The sequence below is a fragment of the Phyllobates terribilis genome, unplaced genomic scaffold, assembly GCF_046119375.1.
Source record: "Phyllobates terribilis strain yellow unplaced genomic scaffold, ASM4611937v1 Scaffold_8__6_contigs__length_399053987, whole genome shotgun sequence".
NCBI classification, from domain to species: domain Eukaryota; kingdom Metazoa; phylum Chordata; class Amphibia; order Anura; family Dendrobatidae; genus Phyllobates; species Phyllobates terribilis.
In genome coordinates, this window is record NW_027362768.1 from 337,830,930 (window position 1) to 337,848,457 (window position 17,528).

Here is a 17,528-nt window from a genome sequence, read left to right on the forward strand (position 1 = left end):
CATTAAGTGGCAATATTGCTTTCTAATTACTGATAAATTTCAGCTGGTGTCAGGACTTTCCATGGCTTTTTGCACCTCTTTCTTCCTGTATTCAATGCTTTTCTCCTCATTTGTCATTATTACACATAACTTAATTTATGGACACCTATGGTTTGATTTCTTTGCCTGTGTATATTGGATGGGTTGTTACCGACATCTGGTGAGGCTTTCATGTCAATAGCACCTTTAGAAATATATTTATTTAGCAAATTGGTGACATGTTCAATACTTACAGTTGTAACCAGAAGTTTATATACACACTATGCATGTTTTTCTCAGTATCTGACATGAAATCAGAATAAACCTTTTCCCGTTTTAGGTCAATTAGGATTACCATAATTTTTAATATTTGACAAATGCCAGAATAATGAGAGAGAGAGAATGTTTTAAGGCATTTTTATTACTTACTGCAAAGTCAAAAGTTTACATACACTAAGATTACTATGCCTTTAAACAATTCTGGACTGCCCATATGATGATGTCATGTGTTTGGAAGCTTCTGGTAGGTTTTTGGCAACATCTGAGTTAAGTAGAGACACACCTGTGGATGTATTTTAATGCACACCCGAAACACATTGCCTCTTTGTGTAGCATCATGGGAAAGTTCTAAAGAAATAGGCCAAGATATCAGGAAGAGAATTGTGGACTTGCACAAGTCTGGCTCATCCTTGGGTACAGTTTCAAGATACCTGAAGGTGTCTCGTTCATCTGCACAAACAAGTATATGCAAGTACAAACAAGACGGGAATGACCAGCCATCATACCGCTCAGGAAGGAGACAGGTTCTGTGTCCCAGAGGTGAACGTGCTTTGGTCCGACATGTGCATATCAACCCAAGGACAAAAGCAAAAGACCTTGTGAAGATGATGGCGGAAGCTGGTAAGATTGTGTCAATATGCACAGTGAAACGAGTACTGTATCAACATGGGATGAAAGGCCACTCTGCCAGAAAGAAGCCATTACTCCAAAAGAAACATAAAAAGACAGATTAATGTTTGCAAATGCACACAGGAACAAAGACCTTAATTTTTGGAGACATGTCCTGTGGTCTGATGAAACTAAAATTGAACTTTTTGGGCATAATGACCATTGTTATGTTTAGAGGAAAAAGGGAGAAGCTTGGAAGCCTAAGAACACCATCCCAACTGTGAGACACGGGGGTGGCAGCATCATGTTGTGGGGTTGTTTTGCTGCAGGAGGGACTGGTGCACAAACAAAATAGATGGCATCATGAGAAAAGAAGATTATGTGGCAATACTGAAGCAACATCTCAAGACATCAGCCAGGATGTTAAAGCTTGGGCAGAAATGGGTCTTCCAAATGGATAATGACCCGAAGCATACTGCCAAAATGGTAGCAAAGTGGCTTAAGGATAACAAAGTCAATGTTTTGGAGTGGCCATCACAAAGCCCTGATCTTAATCCTATTGAAAATGTAAGGGCAAAGCTGAAAAGGCCGGTGTGAGCAAGGCGACCTACAAACCTGGATCAGTTACACCTGTTTTACCAGGAGGAATGGGCCCAAATTCCGACCAACTATTGTGAGAAGGTCGTGGAAGGATATCCCAAACGTTTGACCCAAGTCATTCAGTTTCAGGGCAATGGTACCAAATAATAATAAAATGTATGTAAACTTTTGACTTTGCAGTAAGTAATAAAAATGCCTTAAAACATTCTCTCTCGCTCATTATTCTGCCAATTGGCAAATATTAAACATTATGGTAATCCTAACTGACCTAAAACGGGAAAGATTTACTCTGATTTCACGTCAGATACTGAGAAAAACATGCAGATGTGTCTTTTTATATAGTGTTATGTAAACTTCTGGTTTCAACTGTATCTCATCCGCTGTATATACGTGTGTGTGTGTGTATATGTATGTGTGTGTATGTATGTGTGTATATATATATATATATTTACGGAGATTCACGGTTTTTTTTTAGGGTTTACATCAGTTGATGTAAAGAACATGCCCACAACTGTGAACATTTGATTTTCTTTTTATTGTGAAGGAAACAACAAATCGGACAAAATAACTGAAAACTTCAGTGTGCATAACCATTCACCCCCCTAAAGTCAGTATTTTGTAGAGCCTCTTTTTGCGGCAATTACAGCTGCAAGTCACTTTTTGATAAGTCTCTATGAACTTTCCACATCTTGCCACTGGGGTTTTTGCCCATTCCTCAAGGTAAAGCTTTTCCAGCGCCTTAAAGTTACATTGTTTCCTCTGGTGAACAACAATCTTAAAGTTTGACCACAGATTCTCAATTGGATTAAGCTCTGAGCTTTGACTAGGCCACTCCAAAACATTTACACATTTCCCCTTAAACCAATCGAGTGTTGCTTTAGCAGTATGCTTTGGGTCATTGTCTAGTTGGAAGGTGAACCTCCGTCCCAGTCTCAAATCACTAACAGACTGAAACAGGTTTTGTTAAAGAATATCCCTGTATTTTGCATCATCCATCTTCCCCTTGGTTCGGACCATTTTCCATTTCACTGCTGGCGAAAAACATCCCTACAGCATGATGCTGCCACCACCATATTTCACTGTGGGGATGGTGTTCTTGGGGTGATGCGCTGTGCTGGTTTGGTGCCAGTTATAGCATTTATATTGGTGGCCAGAAAGTTAAATTTTGGTATCTGACCACAGCACCTTCCTCCATACATTTGGGGAGTCTCCCACATGTATTTTGGCAACTCAAAACGAGCTTTACAATTTTTGTGTGTAAGTAAAGGCTTTTTTCAGCCCACTCTTTCATAAAGGCCTCCTCTAATGAGTGTACGTCTTATTGTTATCATATGGATAGATACTCCAGTCTCTGCTTGGGAACTCAGCAGCTCCTTCAGGGTTACCTTTAGTTTCTGTGCTGTCTCTCTGATTAATGCCTTCTTTGCCTGGGATGAGAATTTTGGTGGGCGACCCTCTCTTGGCAGGTATGTTGTGGTACCATGTTCTTTCTATTTGATGATAATGGATTTGATGGTGCTCCAGGGGATCATCAGAGATTGGGATATTTTTTTAAAACCCAACCCTGACTTGTACTTCACAACAACTTTGTCTCTGACTTGTTTGGAGATCTCCTTGGTCTTCATGATGTTGTTTGGAGATCTCCTTGGTCTTCATGATGTTGTTTGGAGATCTCCTTGGTCTTCATGATGTTGTTTGGAGATCTCCTTGGTCTTCATGGTGTTATTTGGAGATCTCCTTGGTCTTCATGGTGTTTGGTTAGCGGTGCCTCTTGCTTAATGGAGTTGCAGCCTCTGTGGTCTTTCAGTAAAGGTAAAGTGTATATAGTGAGACATGTGACACTAAGATTGCACACAGATGGACGTCCTGTCACTAAGCATGTGACTTATGAAGAGAATTGCGTGCACCTGAAATTTTTAGGGGCTTCATAGCAAAAGGTGTGAATAGTTAAGCACATGCCAATGTTTAGTTATTTGATCCCATAAATTATATTTATGCCTATATTTTTCTCACTTCACCAACTTAGACTATTTAGTGCTGATGCATCACACACAAATCAGATTACAAAAATATTTAAACACAGGTTTTATTGTAGGTAAAAAGCCATGGGGGAGTCCGTACACCTCGTACATTAAACACGTATGTATAAAATTAATGAATATATATTGAAATAAAAAACATTATATCCACTTACACCTTGTCCCCGATGCCCTCGTCCCCTTAAAAAACATAAAAAAACACCATATACTCATCGTAACGCCTAATCCCCTATGCCCAAGTCACCGATAATAAAGAAAAAAGTAATAAACCACCATAATCCTCACCTATCCACCGTAATCCCGAGTGTCCCACGATGATCTCATGAATAGAACAGCCACATCGTTGGATGTGACCACTCTATTCAGCAGCCGGCGGTACACTGACAGGAGTGTCATCGCTCCCGCAGTGTACAGCGCAGAGCTGCCGGGAGTGAGGTCAATGGAGTTCATCAGCTCATGAAGCTCCGGTGACCTCACTCCCGGCAGCTCAGCGCTATACACTGACACAGGAGTGATTTACACACTGCAAAAGGCAAATAAATTTATCTAATTTATACAATGTGATTTTCTTGATTTTTTGAGGGGGGGATATTCTATCTCTCAATGTTAAAGTTAACTTACCCTTAAAATTATAGACTGTTCATATCTTTGTCCGTGAACAAACCTACAAAAACAGTTCAGGGATCAAATACTTATTTACCCCACTGTACATGATCTGTACTCTGTGTGTGTGTGTGTGTGTATATGTATGTGTGTATATTATATACTCCTGTGCACACAGTATATACATACATACACAGCACGGAACATGTATATATGTATGTATATATATTTTATGTACACACAGTATATAGATGTATACATGTTTCGTGCTGTATATACAGTACAGACCAAAAGTTTGGACACACCTCATTTAAATATTTTTCTGTATTTTCATGACTTTGAAAATTGTACATTCACACTGAACGCATCAAAACTATGAATTAACACATGTGGAATTATATACTTAACAAAAAAGTGTGAAACAACTGAAAATATGTCTTATATTCTAGGTTCTTCAAAGTAGCCACCTTTTGCTTTGATGACTGCTTTGCACACTCTTGGCATTCTCTTGATGAGCTTCAAGAGGTAGTCACCGGAAATGGTCTTCCAACAATCTTGAAAGAGTTCCCAGAGATGCTTAGCACTTGTTGGCCCTTTTTGCCTTCACTCTGCGGTCCAGCTCACCCCAAACCATCTCGATTGGGTTCAGGTCTGGTGACTGTGGAGGCCAGATCATCTAGCGTAGCACCCAATCACTCTCCTTCTTGGTCAAATAGCCCTTACACAGCCTGGAGGTGTGTTTGGGGTCATTGTCCTGTTGAAAAATAAATGATGGTCCAACTAAACGCAAACCGGATGGAATAGCATGCCGCTGCAAGATGCTGTGGTAGCCATGCTGGTTCAGTATGCCTTCAATTTTGAATAAATCCCCAACAGTGTCACCAGCAAAGCACCTCCACACCATCACACCTTCTCCTCCATGCTTCACAGTGGGAACCAGGCATGTAGAGTCCATCCGTTCACCTTTACTGCGTCTCACAAAGACACGGTGGTTGGAACCAAAGATCTCACATTTGGACTCATCAGACCAAAGCCCAGATTTCCACTGGTCTAATGTCCATTCCTTGGGTTCTTTAGCCCAAACAAGTCTCTTCTGCTTGTTGCCTGTCCTTAGCGGTGGTTTCCTAGCAGCTATTTTACCATGAAGGCCGGCTACACAAAGTCTCCTCTTAACAGTTGTTGTAGAGATGGGTCTGCTGCTAGAACTCTGTGTGGCACTGACCTGGTCTCTAATCTGAGCTGCTGTTAACCTGCGATTTCTGAGGCTGGTGACTCGGATAAACTTATCCTCAGAAGTAGAGGTGTCTCTTGGTCTTCCTTTCCTGGGGCGGTCCTCATGTGAGCCAGTTTCTTTGTAGCGCTTGATGGTTTTTGCAACTGCACTTGGGACACATTCAAAGTTTGCCCAATTTTTCGGACTGACTGACCTTCATTTCTTAAAGTAATGATGGCCACTCATTTTTCTTTACTTAGCTGCTTTTTTCTTGCCATAATACAAATTCTAACTGTCCAGTAGGACTATCAGCTGTGTATCCACCAGACTTCTGCACAACACAACTGATGGTCCCAACCCCATTTATAAGGCAAGATATCCCACTTACTAAACCTGACAGGGCACACCTGTGAAGTGAAAACCATTTCCGGTGACTACCTCTTGAAGCTCATCAAGAGAGTGCGAAGAGTGTGCAAAGCAGTCCTAAAAAGCAAAAGGTGGCTACTTTGAAGAACCTAGAATATAAGACATATTTTCAGTTGTTTCACACTTTTTTGTTAAGTATATAATTCCACATGTGTTAATTCATAGTTTTGATGCCTTCAGTGTGAATGTACAATTTTCATAGTCATGAAAATACAGAAAAATCTTTAAATGAGAAGGTGTGTCCAAACTTTTGGTCTGTACTGTATATACATGTTCCGTGCTGTAGATATATATTATATACACACGGTATATAGACGGTATATAGATGTATACATGTTCCGTGCTGTAGATATATATTATATACACATATACACACGGTATATAGACGGTATATAGATGTATACCTGTTCCGTGCTGTAGATATATATTATATACACATGTACACATTGTATATAGACAGTATATAGATGTATACATGTTCTGTTCTGTAGATATATATATACACACGGTATATAGACGGTATATAGATGTATACATGTTCCGTGCTGTAGATATATATTATATACACATATACACATGGTATATAGACGGTATATAGATGTATACATGTTCCTTGCTGTAGATATATATTATATACACATATACACACGGTATATAGACGGTATATAGATGTATACCTGTTCCGTGCTGTAGATATATATTATATACACATGTACACATTGTATATAGACAGTATATAGATGTATACATGTTCCGTTCTGTAGATATATATATACACACGGTATATAGACGGTATATAGATGTATACATGTTCCGTGCTATAGATATATATTATATACACATATACACACGGTATATAGACGGTATATAGATGTATACATGTTCCGTGCTGTAGATATATATTATATACACATATACACACGGTATATAGACGGTATATAGATGTATACATGTTCCGTTCTGTAGATATATATATACACACGGTATATAGACAGTATATAGATGTATACATGTTCCATTCTGTAGATATATATTATATACACACGGTATATAGACAGTATATAGATGTATACATGTTCCGTTCTGTAGATATATATTATATACACACGGTATATAGACAGTATATAGATGTATACATGTTCCGTGCTGTAGATATATATTATATACACATATACACACGGTATATAGACGGTATATAGATGTATACCTGTTCCGTGCTGTAGATATATATTATAAACACATATACACACGGTATATAGATGTATACCTGTTCCGTGCTGTAGATATATATTATATACACATGTACACATTGTATATAGACAGTATATAGATGTATACATGTTCCGTGCTGTAGATATATATTATATACACATGTACACACGGTATATAGACGGTATATAGATGTATACCTGTTCCGTGCTGTAGATATATATTATATACACATGTACACACGGTATATAGATGTATACCTGTTCCGTGCTGTAGATATATATTATATACACATATACACACGGTATATAGACGGTATATAGATGTATACATGTTCCGTGCTGTAGATATATATTATATACACATGTACACATTGTATATAGACAGTATATAGATGTATACATGTTCCGTTCTGTAGATATATATATACACACGGTATATAGACAGTATATAGATGTATACATGTTCCGTTCTGTAGATATATATATACACACGGTATATAGACAGTATATAGATGTATACATGTTCCGTTCTGTAGATATATATTATATACACACGGTATATAGACAGTATATAGATGTATACATGTTCCGTTCTGTAGATATATATTATATACACACGGTATATAGACAGTATATAGATGTATACATGTTCCGTTCTGTAGATATATATTATATACACATATACACACGGTATATAGACGGTATATAGATGTATACATGTTCCGTTCTGTAGATATATATTATATACACACGGTATATAGACAGTATATAGATGTATACATGTTCCGTGCTGTAGATATATATTATATACACACGGTATATAGACGGTATATAGATGTATACATGTTCCTTGCTGTAGATATATATTATATACACATATACACACGGTATATAGACGGTATATAGATGTATACATGTTCCGTGCTGTAGATATATATTATATACACATATACACACGGTATATAGACGGTATATAGATGTATACATGTTCCTTGCTGTAGATATATATTATATACACATATACACACGGTATATAGACGGTATATAGATGTATACATGTTCCTTGCTGTAGATATATATTATATACACATATACACACGGTATATAGACGGTATATAGATGTATACATGTTCCGTGCTGTAGATATATATTATATACACATATACACACGGTATATAGACGGTATATAGATGTATACATGTTCCGTGCTGTAGATATATATTATATACACATATACACACGGTATATAGACAGTATATAGATGTATACATGTTCCTTGCTGTAGATATATATTATATACACATATACACACGGTATATAGACAGTATATAGATGTATACATGTTCCTTGCTGTAGATATATATTATATACACATATACACACGGTATATAGACGGTATATAGATGTATACATGTTCCGTGCTGTGTGCGGGAAGTTCCTGTCAGGAGGGCGGGGGCTGGGAGGGACGAGCCGGGTGAAGGAAGACCTGTAATTCCGCTCTGGCCTCCGGAATCCCCGGCAGGTCACACGGGGGATATTGGGGGTCGGGATGACGCGCTGTGGCCCCCTGGGGGCCGGGACCCTCACCTAACAGCCGGCACTGAGCGGTAACCGAGGCGGGGGGGCGCTGATGTCTCCGCCACCGGCGGTGGCACTGTACACTGCACGTGTTTAACCCTTTGTTGCCGGGGGAGGGCTGACCCCCGCGCCGGTACCGGGGCCGCCTCCTGCCGCCGTCACTCACCACTTTCTTCTTACATTGTAGCAAAAAGAATGTCTGAGCGGCCCGAGGATGACGTCAGAGGGGAGCAGCGCAGAGCGGGGGCCCGGCCGCAGCAACGGCGGCAGCAGCAGCAGCACGGGGACAGCGCGACGGCGGCCCTGCCCAGTCCCGGAGCCATGCTGGGGCAGCCCTGGCTACACTGGCTGGACGCCGCCAGGCTGCACGACGGTGAGTGCCGGGCACCGGGGGAGGACGGGGGCACGGGAGCTGACACTGACCGGCTCCTCTGCATCTCCACAGAGCCGGCCGAAAGTTACAAGGAGAGCGACAAGAAACGGGAAGCCATGAGACTCAGCAAGGAGGGTGAGTGTGTGCCCTGCACCTGTGTGCCCCCCAGCATCAGAGCTGTCCCGGTGTGACCCCAGCATCAGAGCAGTCCCCCGCTATCAGGACTGCCCCCAGTATCGCCACAGTCCCCGTGTGCCCCCTTCTATCAAGACTGCCCCCAGTATCACAACTGTCCCCGTGTGCCCCGCGCTATCAAGACTGCCCCCAGTATCACAACAGTCCCCGTGTGACCCCCGCTATCAAGACTGCCCCCAGTATCACAACAGTCCCCGTGTGACCCCCGCTATCAAGACTGCCCCCAGTATCACAACAGTCCCCATGTGACCCCCGCTATCAGGGCTGCCACCCGCTATCAGGACTGCTCCCAGTATCAGGACTGCCCCCAGCATCAGAGCAATGTGCCCCCCCCCCCCCCCCGCTATCAGAACAGTCCCCATGTGATCCCCGCTATAAGGGCTGTCCCCAGTATCTGAGCAGTCCCCGTGTGACCCCAGCCATAAGGGCTGCCCCCAGCATCAGAGCAGTCCCCATGTGAACCCCAGTATCAGGATTGCCCCCAGCATCAGAGCAGTCCCCGCGTGCCCCCTTGGTATCAGAGCAGTCCCCGCGTGCCCCCTTGGTATCAGAGCAGTCCCCGCGTGCCCCCTTGGTATCAGAGCAGTCCCCGCGTGCCCCCTTGGTATCAGAGCAGTCCCCGCGTGCCCCCTTGGTGTCAGAGCAGTCCCCGCGTGCCCCCTTGGTGTCAGAGCAGTCCCCGCGTGCCCCCTTGGTGTCAGAGCAGTCCCCGCGTGCCCCCTTGGTGTCAGAGCAGTCCCCGCGTGCCCCCTTGGTGTCAGAGCAGTCCCCGCGTGCCCCCTTGGTGTCAGAGCAGTCCCCGCGTGCCCCCTTGGTGTCAGAGCAGTCCCCGCGTGCCCCCTTGGTGTCAGAGCAGTCCCCGCGTGCCCCCTTGGTGTCAGAGCAGTCCCCGCGTGCCCCCTTGGTGTCAGAGCAGTCCCCGCGTGCCCCCTTGGTGTCAGAGCAGTCCCCGCGTGCCCCCCCCCCGGCATCAGAGCAGTCCCCGCGTGCCTTCCCCCCCCCCCCCCCCCCGGCATCAGAGCAGTCCCCGCGTGCCCCCCCCGGCATCAGAGCAGTCCCCGCGTGCCCCCCCCGGCATCAGAGCAGTCCCCGCGTGCCCCCTTGGTGTCAGGGCAGTCCCCGCGTGCCCCCTTGGTGTCAGAGCAGTCCCCGCGTGCCCCCTTGGTGTCAGAGCAGTCCCCGCGTGCCCCCTTGGTGTCAGAGCAGTCCCCGCGTGCCCCCTTGGTGTCAGAGCAGTCCCCGCGTGCCCCCTTGGTGTCAGAGCAGTCCCCGCGTGCCCCCTTGGTGTCAGAGCAGTCCCCGCGTGCCCCCTTGGTGTCAGAGCAGTCCCCGCGTGCCCCCTTGGTGTCAGAGCAGTCCCCGCGTGCCCCCCCCTCCCCCCGGCATCAGAGCAGTCTCTGCGTGCCCCCTTGGTATCAGAGCAGTCCCCGCGTGCCCCCCCGGCATCAGAGCAGTCTCTGCGTGCCCCCACCCTCACACCCCGGCATCAGAGCAGTCTCTGCGTGCCCCCACCCTCCCACCCCGGCATCAGAGCAGTCCCTGTGTGCCCCCCCGGCATCAGAGCAGCCCTCGTGTGTCGTCGTCCCCCCCCCGGCATCAGAGCAGCCCTCGTGTGTCCCCCCACCCGGTATCAGAGCAGTCGCCGCGTGCCCCCCAGTAACAGCTGCCTTGCCCCCCGATATTGGAATTGTCCCTGCCTACCCCCCACTATATGAAAGATACTCCTGTGTTCCCAATGCATAACCCCTCTGAGACACCCCTCTTGTTACTGAGCAGTGGAAACATTTTGTCCAATCAGGGCAGGTTCGCAGACAACTGACCCTGCAGAGCTCTTTGTTGCTACATTGTTGCAACATTGTGGTATAATTCTTTGTGTGATCTGTAACCAAAGGGGGCAAAGTCTCCAGTAAATATGAATCATCCGTCTTCTCCAGTCCAGTTATTAAAGGGATCCAGTTATGGTCCTTTCTGTATTGTGGCCAGTGCCGCCCCAAAGTACTGATAGCCTGTCCGTATTTTCAGGGTTCCCCCTCCAGCATTCTGCACGCCCTCAGTGTGAAAAAGCCGGTACTGTGGTGAGTCTCTGCCCCTGCCTCAGTGACATCAACAACGCTGCTGCCAGTCACTGGGCTCAGCTGCCTATGTAGATGACAAAGTGCACATTTTATTAAATCTATCTCTTAGACCTGATGAGGCTGGTGTGCATACTTTGAAAATCTGCGTCAGAATGGCTGTATGATTACTGCTCTAAGATGAGTATTTTATAAGTTCAGCGACTCTAAAATAAAGGCTTCTGATGTGGATTCTTAAAGTAAGCACACTAGCCTCATCAGGTTTGAGATCTGTCTGATAATTCATGCAGATTGCATAGTGAAATCTGGAGACAGATCCGATTTTAAAGAGCAGCGGACGTGTGACGGATAAACAGTATCTGCACAGAGGAGTGATTTTTATTTCCAGCGATTGCTCTTTAACCTCTGCCAATCTTGTAAGAAGTCACAGAGACTCGTGGCAAGGTGTCACCGAGGGGCTTGATGTCTATGGGAGATGGCACAAGTCATGGTGCTCCTTGAAGACGTCTCCCGCCTCCGTGACCTGACCTGACCTGAACTCCTCTTTTTAGCTGTTTGCTCTGTTAGACACCTGCTCGGTGATTTTAGCCTCTCGCTGTTCAGGTGCAATGTTTGCATCATCTTATATATATCCTCATGTGTCTTCTTGCTGCCGTTCTTGTCTTGGGTGTTAATACATGACATTAGTCCGATGCTGCTGCTTAAGAATAAACGGGGGTAGACAATGGTCTTGGTTTAGGGTCAGGAACTACAGTGGCTTATTCCCTCCCACAAGCGACGGAACAGATTTACTCCCCGAGTCAAGAAATCGGGCAGAGTTTACAGATCCCCGCTAATCTTATGGGCAATGTCGACAGGTCTTGCACAGTTGTAGTGTACATACTGGCATGTAAGGGCATAATTAGTGCATTCAGCGCTACAGCCGGGTTTTTCTTTTTTTGCAGAATTAGGCTATGTTCACACGTTGCATTTTTGCTGCATTTTTTTCCGCAGGCAGAACCTGCTCTCTTGGCAGTAGAGAAGCAGCGTCAAAAAAGCAGATTTTGTTTATTTGTGTTTTTTTTGTCAGGGTACATTTGTCTCTTGTGTATGCTGATAAAGTTTAGTGCATTAAAAAAAAACTTCATCAGGTTTGGGAGCTAAAAACGCAGCAAAACCTGATACCTGCGGGTTTTTTTGCTGCGTTTTTGCACTTACCCATTGCTTTCTATGGGTGGAAAAAACACTGAAAGAAGTGACATGCTGCATTTTGCAAAAATGTCAGAAAAAAACCCAATGTGTGTGCATGAGATTTCTGAAATCTCATAGACTTTGCTGGTACCATAAAACGCAGCTGAAAATTTGCATTAATAAAAAGCGCAGCAAAAAAAACGTAGCATGTGAACATAGCCTTACTCATCAGGACTGAGTTCTTTAGGATCGGTTCTTTGCTTTTTATCTGTTTTTTTAAATATCCGTAAATGAATCGACGGAACACAAGTACGATCCTCAAATGAGTCGTTGTTTGGTTTTTTTTTTGTATTGAAGTTCAATCAATTTTCATTTAATTTTTCTGAATTATGCAAATTCTTGGACACCACAAAACTGCCATAGGAGAAAGAAATAAATCCCCCCCCCCCCCTATAGTTTTCTGGTGTTCAAAAATGTACATAATTTGTTGCAAGCAGTAGCTGAAATGTTTTCTGGCACCGATTTTTCATTTTCTGGTGCACGACCTTCCCAAAGATACGCCAACTTTAATCTAATTTATACAGATTTTTATGAAATGGGGTACAAAGTTCTCAGTGTTTTGATTTCAAGCATATCCCCCCCCCCCCATAGACATTTAATTATGGAATTTGTTCGGGATATGGCAATAATGTCTGATAGATGCAGGTTTCAGAGTTATCTCCAGAATGGGGGGCTCCCGTCCCATCTGGTGAGTTGATCAATACATTTAGTGGAAGAATGAACAGAGAGGAGGCGACACATGTGTGCGGCGTTCTCCATTCCTTTTGGAGAGTTTGGAAACAACAGAGCAAGTGTGCTTGATAGAGTTCTTCGCTTCCATAGCAGCAGACACGTGCAACAACCTCTCCTCTCCTTCTCCACGTCCTTCTGGAGATCGGCGAGGGTCCAAGAGGTTACATCTACATCTTTTAGACAGTCATGTAGATTTCCCGTAATACAAATTGATATTCTGCAAATCTCAAACCCATGGCTCTTGTAAGTTTGTGCTGTGGATATGCTGCGCAGCGTGCACATGAGGTTAATTAACATCTCATGCACAATGCTGGCACTATAAAATCCAGTGGATTTACCGCGAGGGCAATCAGCAGCTCGCTGCGCGCGTTGGGCAGGTGGGGCTGCGCGCGCTGGGCAGGAGGGCTTCACATGGCACCTCCACTGGTACGAGAGGCCAGGCTGAAAATATAATATGCTGCGTGCACGGGATTGTATGGTGAAAGGCGGAAAGCCTTGTATTATGTATGACGGACCCATGCATGTGCTGCTGTGCCTTTTCATGGTCTTAATAGTGAGGGTGTTAGAGATGGGACGCACTTCCTAACAGATATACCTTGTATAAGGTGGGTATACCCCTAAGAACATCAGCCCACTATGAGATGTAGACAGGCTTGGGAGGTATGACCATGTCTAGAAGGAAACTGTTTTCTTGCATTGTGGTGACTCTGAAACCACACTAATTTGTTTATTCGCTTCAGTCCTGGGAGCGGACTTCCTCCCCCTCTATCATGGTATCACTTTTGAGTGTCAAACTTTCTCCCAAGTTTTCATTGTGCTTATGAGGTTAAGTTAACAGATTCTTTTAAAGGGTTATTCTCATCAACTTTAATGAGTACAATTGCTTGTAAATGAGCAACTGTGCAATTTACTTGTTGTTAAGAATCCTCTCCGCTCTCAAAATTGGAGAGATTTTTGTAATGTTTTCTACTCATTGCCTAGGTTACTGGCCACCTCTGCAGTGTAGATAAGGAGTGCAGCGCTTACAAGCTCTTTGCCAATGAGCTTGCAAGCGCTGCTTTGAAACCGGCTTGAGTCCCCTTGCATTTCTCCAATGCTGTATCTGCTTGTAGCATGCGAGTGTGCACAGTTCGGACCAGAGGTGCAGCCATGCTGCTGGTCCAAACTCTCAATTATCAGGTGTACTCCATCTCTCGGAAAGCAGGAGGCAGGAGAGCGGTGGGCTCCTGAAGATCCATCATGATGGGGAAAAAAAGGAGTCTGTCAGCACAAAATGACTGTTCAAACCTAGCATAGCAGCTTATAGGTGACATGGCCCTCATTAGTGTATATATATATATATATATATATATATATATATATATATATATATATATATATATATATATTATTTTTTTTTTCTTTGTCTGTATCTATCTATATGAATAAAAAAACAATTTTTGGCATTTGGACACTAAAGATATTAATGGCATTGTCCCCTACAAGGTGCTGTGCTTGGTTTGATCAGTCATTATGTGCCAATAGACTTCCATTAAAAATACTGCTACTTCGCTATTTAGTGTCTATATGGAAGAGCGTGCCTCCAGGGGTCAGTTGACTTGCTATCTGAGACAACTGGGTATCCAGAGGAAAAAAAGCAGATGCCTGGCTGTCTTCAGTTGGTCCCAGTAATCATGTGATCACTGTCGGATGACAGATGAAGTCTTACTAGACCCAGTGTTGGGTATATCACATTTTCAGAGCTGTTTGTCCCTGTAACTTGGGCTGCTCTAACTATCACAGTTACAGGGGAAATACACAGTGGTATATTCTGACCTCAGGGTCACTTTAAAAGTAGAGTTTGGTGAAAATGTATGTGGTCAGGGTCGATGGAATAGGAAAGGGATGTTGTCTTCGGCCATCATAGACCTTATTCACACGTCAGAATTTTTCATCACTAATTTCCAATTAAAGCTACGGAAGTGCGTTGTATCACGACGGAGTGATTGGAATTATTTTATGCAAACTGCTTTGTGGATGATACAGTACAATGGATATATTCATGTGGTGGACACGTGAGGGCAATTCCATGTTAATATCATTATTCCACTAATGTTTGGCTTGGGAGCTCTTCTACACAGAATAGATCGGCTTTGTCGACATTATAACTAGGGGTTGTGTTTGACGTTGCCCCAGGAATATGAAAAGTTGTGGTGCATGTTTGAAAAAAAAAAATTTCTGCTGGTACATATATATGCGTCCATAATTCAGGCTCCTAAAGTAACCACTAAAGATAGTTGTGCGTCTCAGATTTTTGCAGCAGATTGTCTTGCAAATGAACCTGCAAATCCTACATGTGATTTATACTGAATAATAGCAAGTGGAGGTATTGAAAAGTTCAAGGGACTGATGCATAAAGTATTTTGGAAGGTTGCATAACTTTTTATTATACAGTGAAGTCTGGAAAAGTTAGATGACTGCAGCTGAGACTACCTGTGATTCTTCAGAATAAGCTGTGATGTGTGTACATGAGGAATAACACTATATCTGGCCATTATATGACTTGCATTTTTCACCAGTTTTCCCCCTCTGCAGGCTCTATCTTTAAGTTTTAGTTGTCTCCGAGCTAATGGTCTCTTTTAAGCACAACTCAGCACAGAAATTAGGGATTCCTGCTCTCATGTCTCTTTGTAGCCATGTTCAAAAGCAGTAACAGCATGCAGGACATCATACAGCACTACTGAGCAGTGTAGCTGTGAATCCAGCGTCAGGGATTCCTCCTCTCCTGTAAAGCAGCAACAGTATAGAGGACATCATACAGAACTACTGAGCAGTGTAGTTGTGAATCCAGCTCCAGGGATTCCCGCTCTCTTGTCTCTTAGTAGTCATGTTCAAAAGCAACAACAGCATGGAGGACATCACACAGAACTATTGAGCAGTGTAGCCGTGAATCCACCACCAGGGATTTCTGTCTCTTTGTAGCCATGTTCAAAAGCTGCAACATCACGGAGGATAACCTAGAACTACTGAGCCATGTAGCTGCGAATCCAGCGCCAGGGATTCCTGTCTTTTGTAGCCATGTTCAAAAGCAGCAGCATGGAGGACATCATACAGAACTACTGAGCAGTGTAGCTGTGAATCCAGCACCAGGGTAAGATAAGCATTCAGTAAAAAAGCTGCAGAAACTCATCCTACTCCACTACTCTTTATTGACTTCAGTAGGCAGCTGTAATCTGATCTCTCAATGAGAAGAAGTGGGCGGTGGGAGAAGTGGCTCATAAGTGGATAAAGAAGAATATTTTTCAGATAAGATATATTACAAAGTTTCTTATATTTTGTTTTTTTGCAAAGTTTGTTAAAAGGGCAATGACCATTTAAGCTGCTGTGTTGGCCGGCACCCAGCTCTCCCAGAAATGGATGTTTCTAAGAAACAGCCAAGTAATTTTTTTTTTCTTTTTAACAAGTGAATGACCCAAGTTCTGTTTACTAATTATTATTTTTTTTTACTCCTAAGCCTTGTAGACTCCTCCGAGCTCTTTCACATTAATGCGTGCTGTCTTGTGGCTGGAGGCCAGTGAGACGTTGACTCGCACTAGCCGCCGTGTTTGGAATACAAATCCGAATGTTATATGATGGCAGCTGACAGGAGACAAGGACACCCCTGCTTAAAAAGGGAAAGCAAAGTGCAGAAACAGGACTTCGATTCTTCATCTTCATTTTGCGCCCAAGTAACGTGCGGCTTTTGTGGCTGCCAGTACAAAGCCAAGAAATCAGGCCACACTCCGGCCAGATCTTCAGCTAATTGCTTCTTTATTATAAGCCGAGCTAATGCGTAGTTCGGTCCTTTCAATAAGCTGTAGAATCTGCTCTCGTAGCCCCCAGCATATTGTCAAAGTCTTTCTTCCGTCTCCGTTCGGATTGCTCCGCTGTGGTCTACGACACTGTCTCATGCAATTATCGCTCAGCAGCCTGATGGCTGGATCTGAAGGCGACTTTCCCGGGACTTGCCATGAGAGACGGCCTTTTTAGTGTCAATATTAAAGCACATCATTATTGGCTCGGTGTTAAGCAGCCGCGGCTGGGGTATTAAAGAGAACATTTCTGTCACTTCTTCCTCCGCGACGAACGCTGTGTAACACGCGTATGCCGTCAATGGCTTAGGCTGGGGTTACGCGGTTATAATTTGCATGCGTACATCTGTACCTGCCTTCAGCGAGAACAGATTGCTGCTTGCTGGCTTAGTATCGTTATTAAGGGCGCATTTAAAGGGAACAGTTTTTTACTTATGAAAGTAGTAGTACAGCTGTGCGCGGCGATTGTCCTCCAGTTAAAATAATACATTTTTTTTTTTAAGAAATAAGACTTGCAAGT

General features: G+C 43.8%; 1 protein-coding gene across 6 annotated transcripts in view; it reads left to right on the top strand.

Annotated features, from left to right (window-relative positions):
• Positions 1–17,528, top strand: part of ATXN7 (ataxin 7) — a 171,119-nt gene that overhangs the window by 19,762 nt on the left and 133,829 nt on the right. For 4 of the 6 annotated variants that reach the window (XM_073644682.1, XM_073644681.1, XM_073644679.1 and 1 more), the window contains exons 1-3: positions 8,445–8,605; positions 8,764–8,949; positions 9,022–9,084. In XM_073644682.1, the coding sequence (XP_073500783.1) occupies positions 8,772–8,949; positions 9,022–9,084 (241 nt within the window). In that variant the 5' untranslated portion in view covers positions 8,445–8,605; positions 8,764–8,771. Of the gene's footprint in view, positions 1–8,444; positions 8,606–8,763; positions 8,950–9,021; positions 9,085–17,528 lie in introns of those variants that run through there. The other 2 variants (XM_073644684.1, XM_073644678.1) reach the window with 1 other exon arrangement.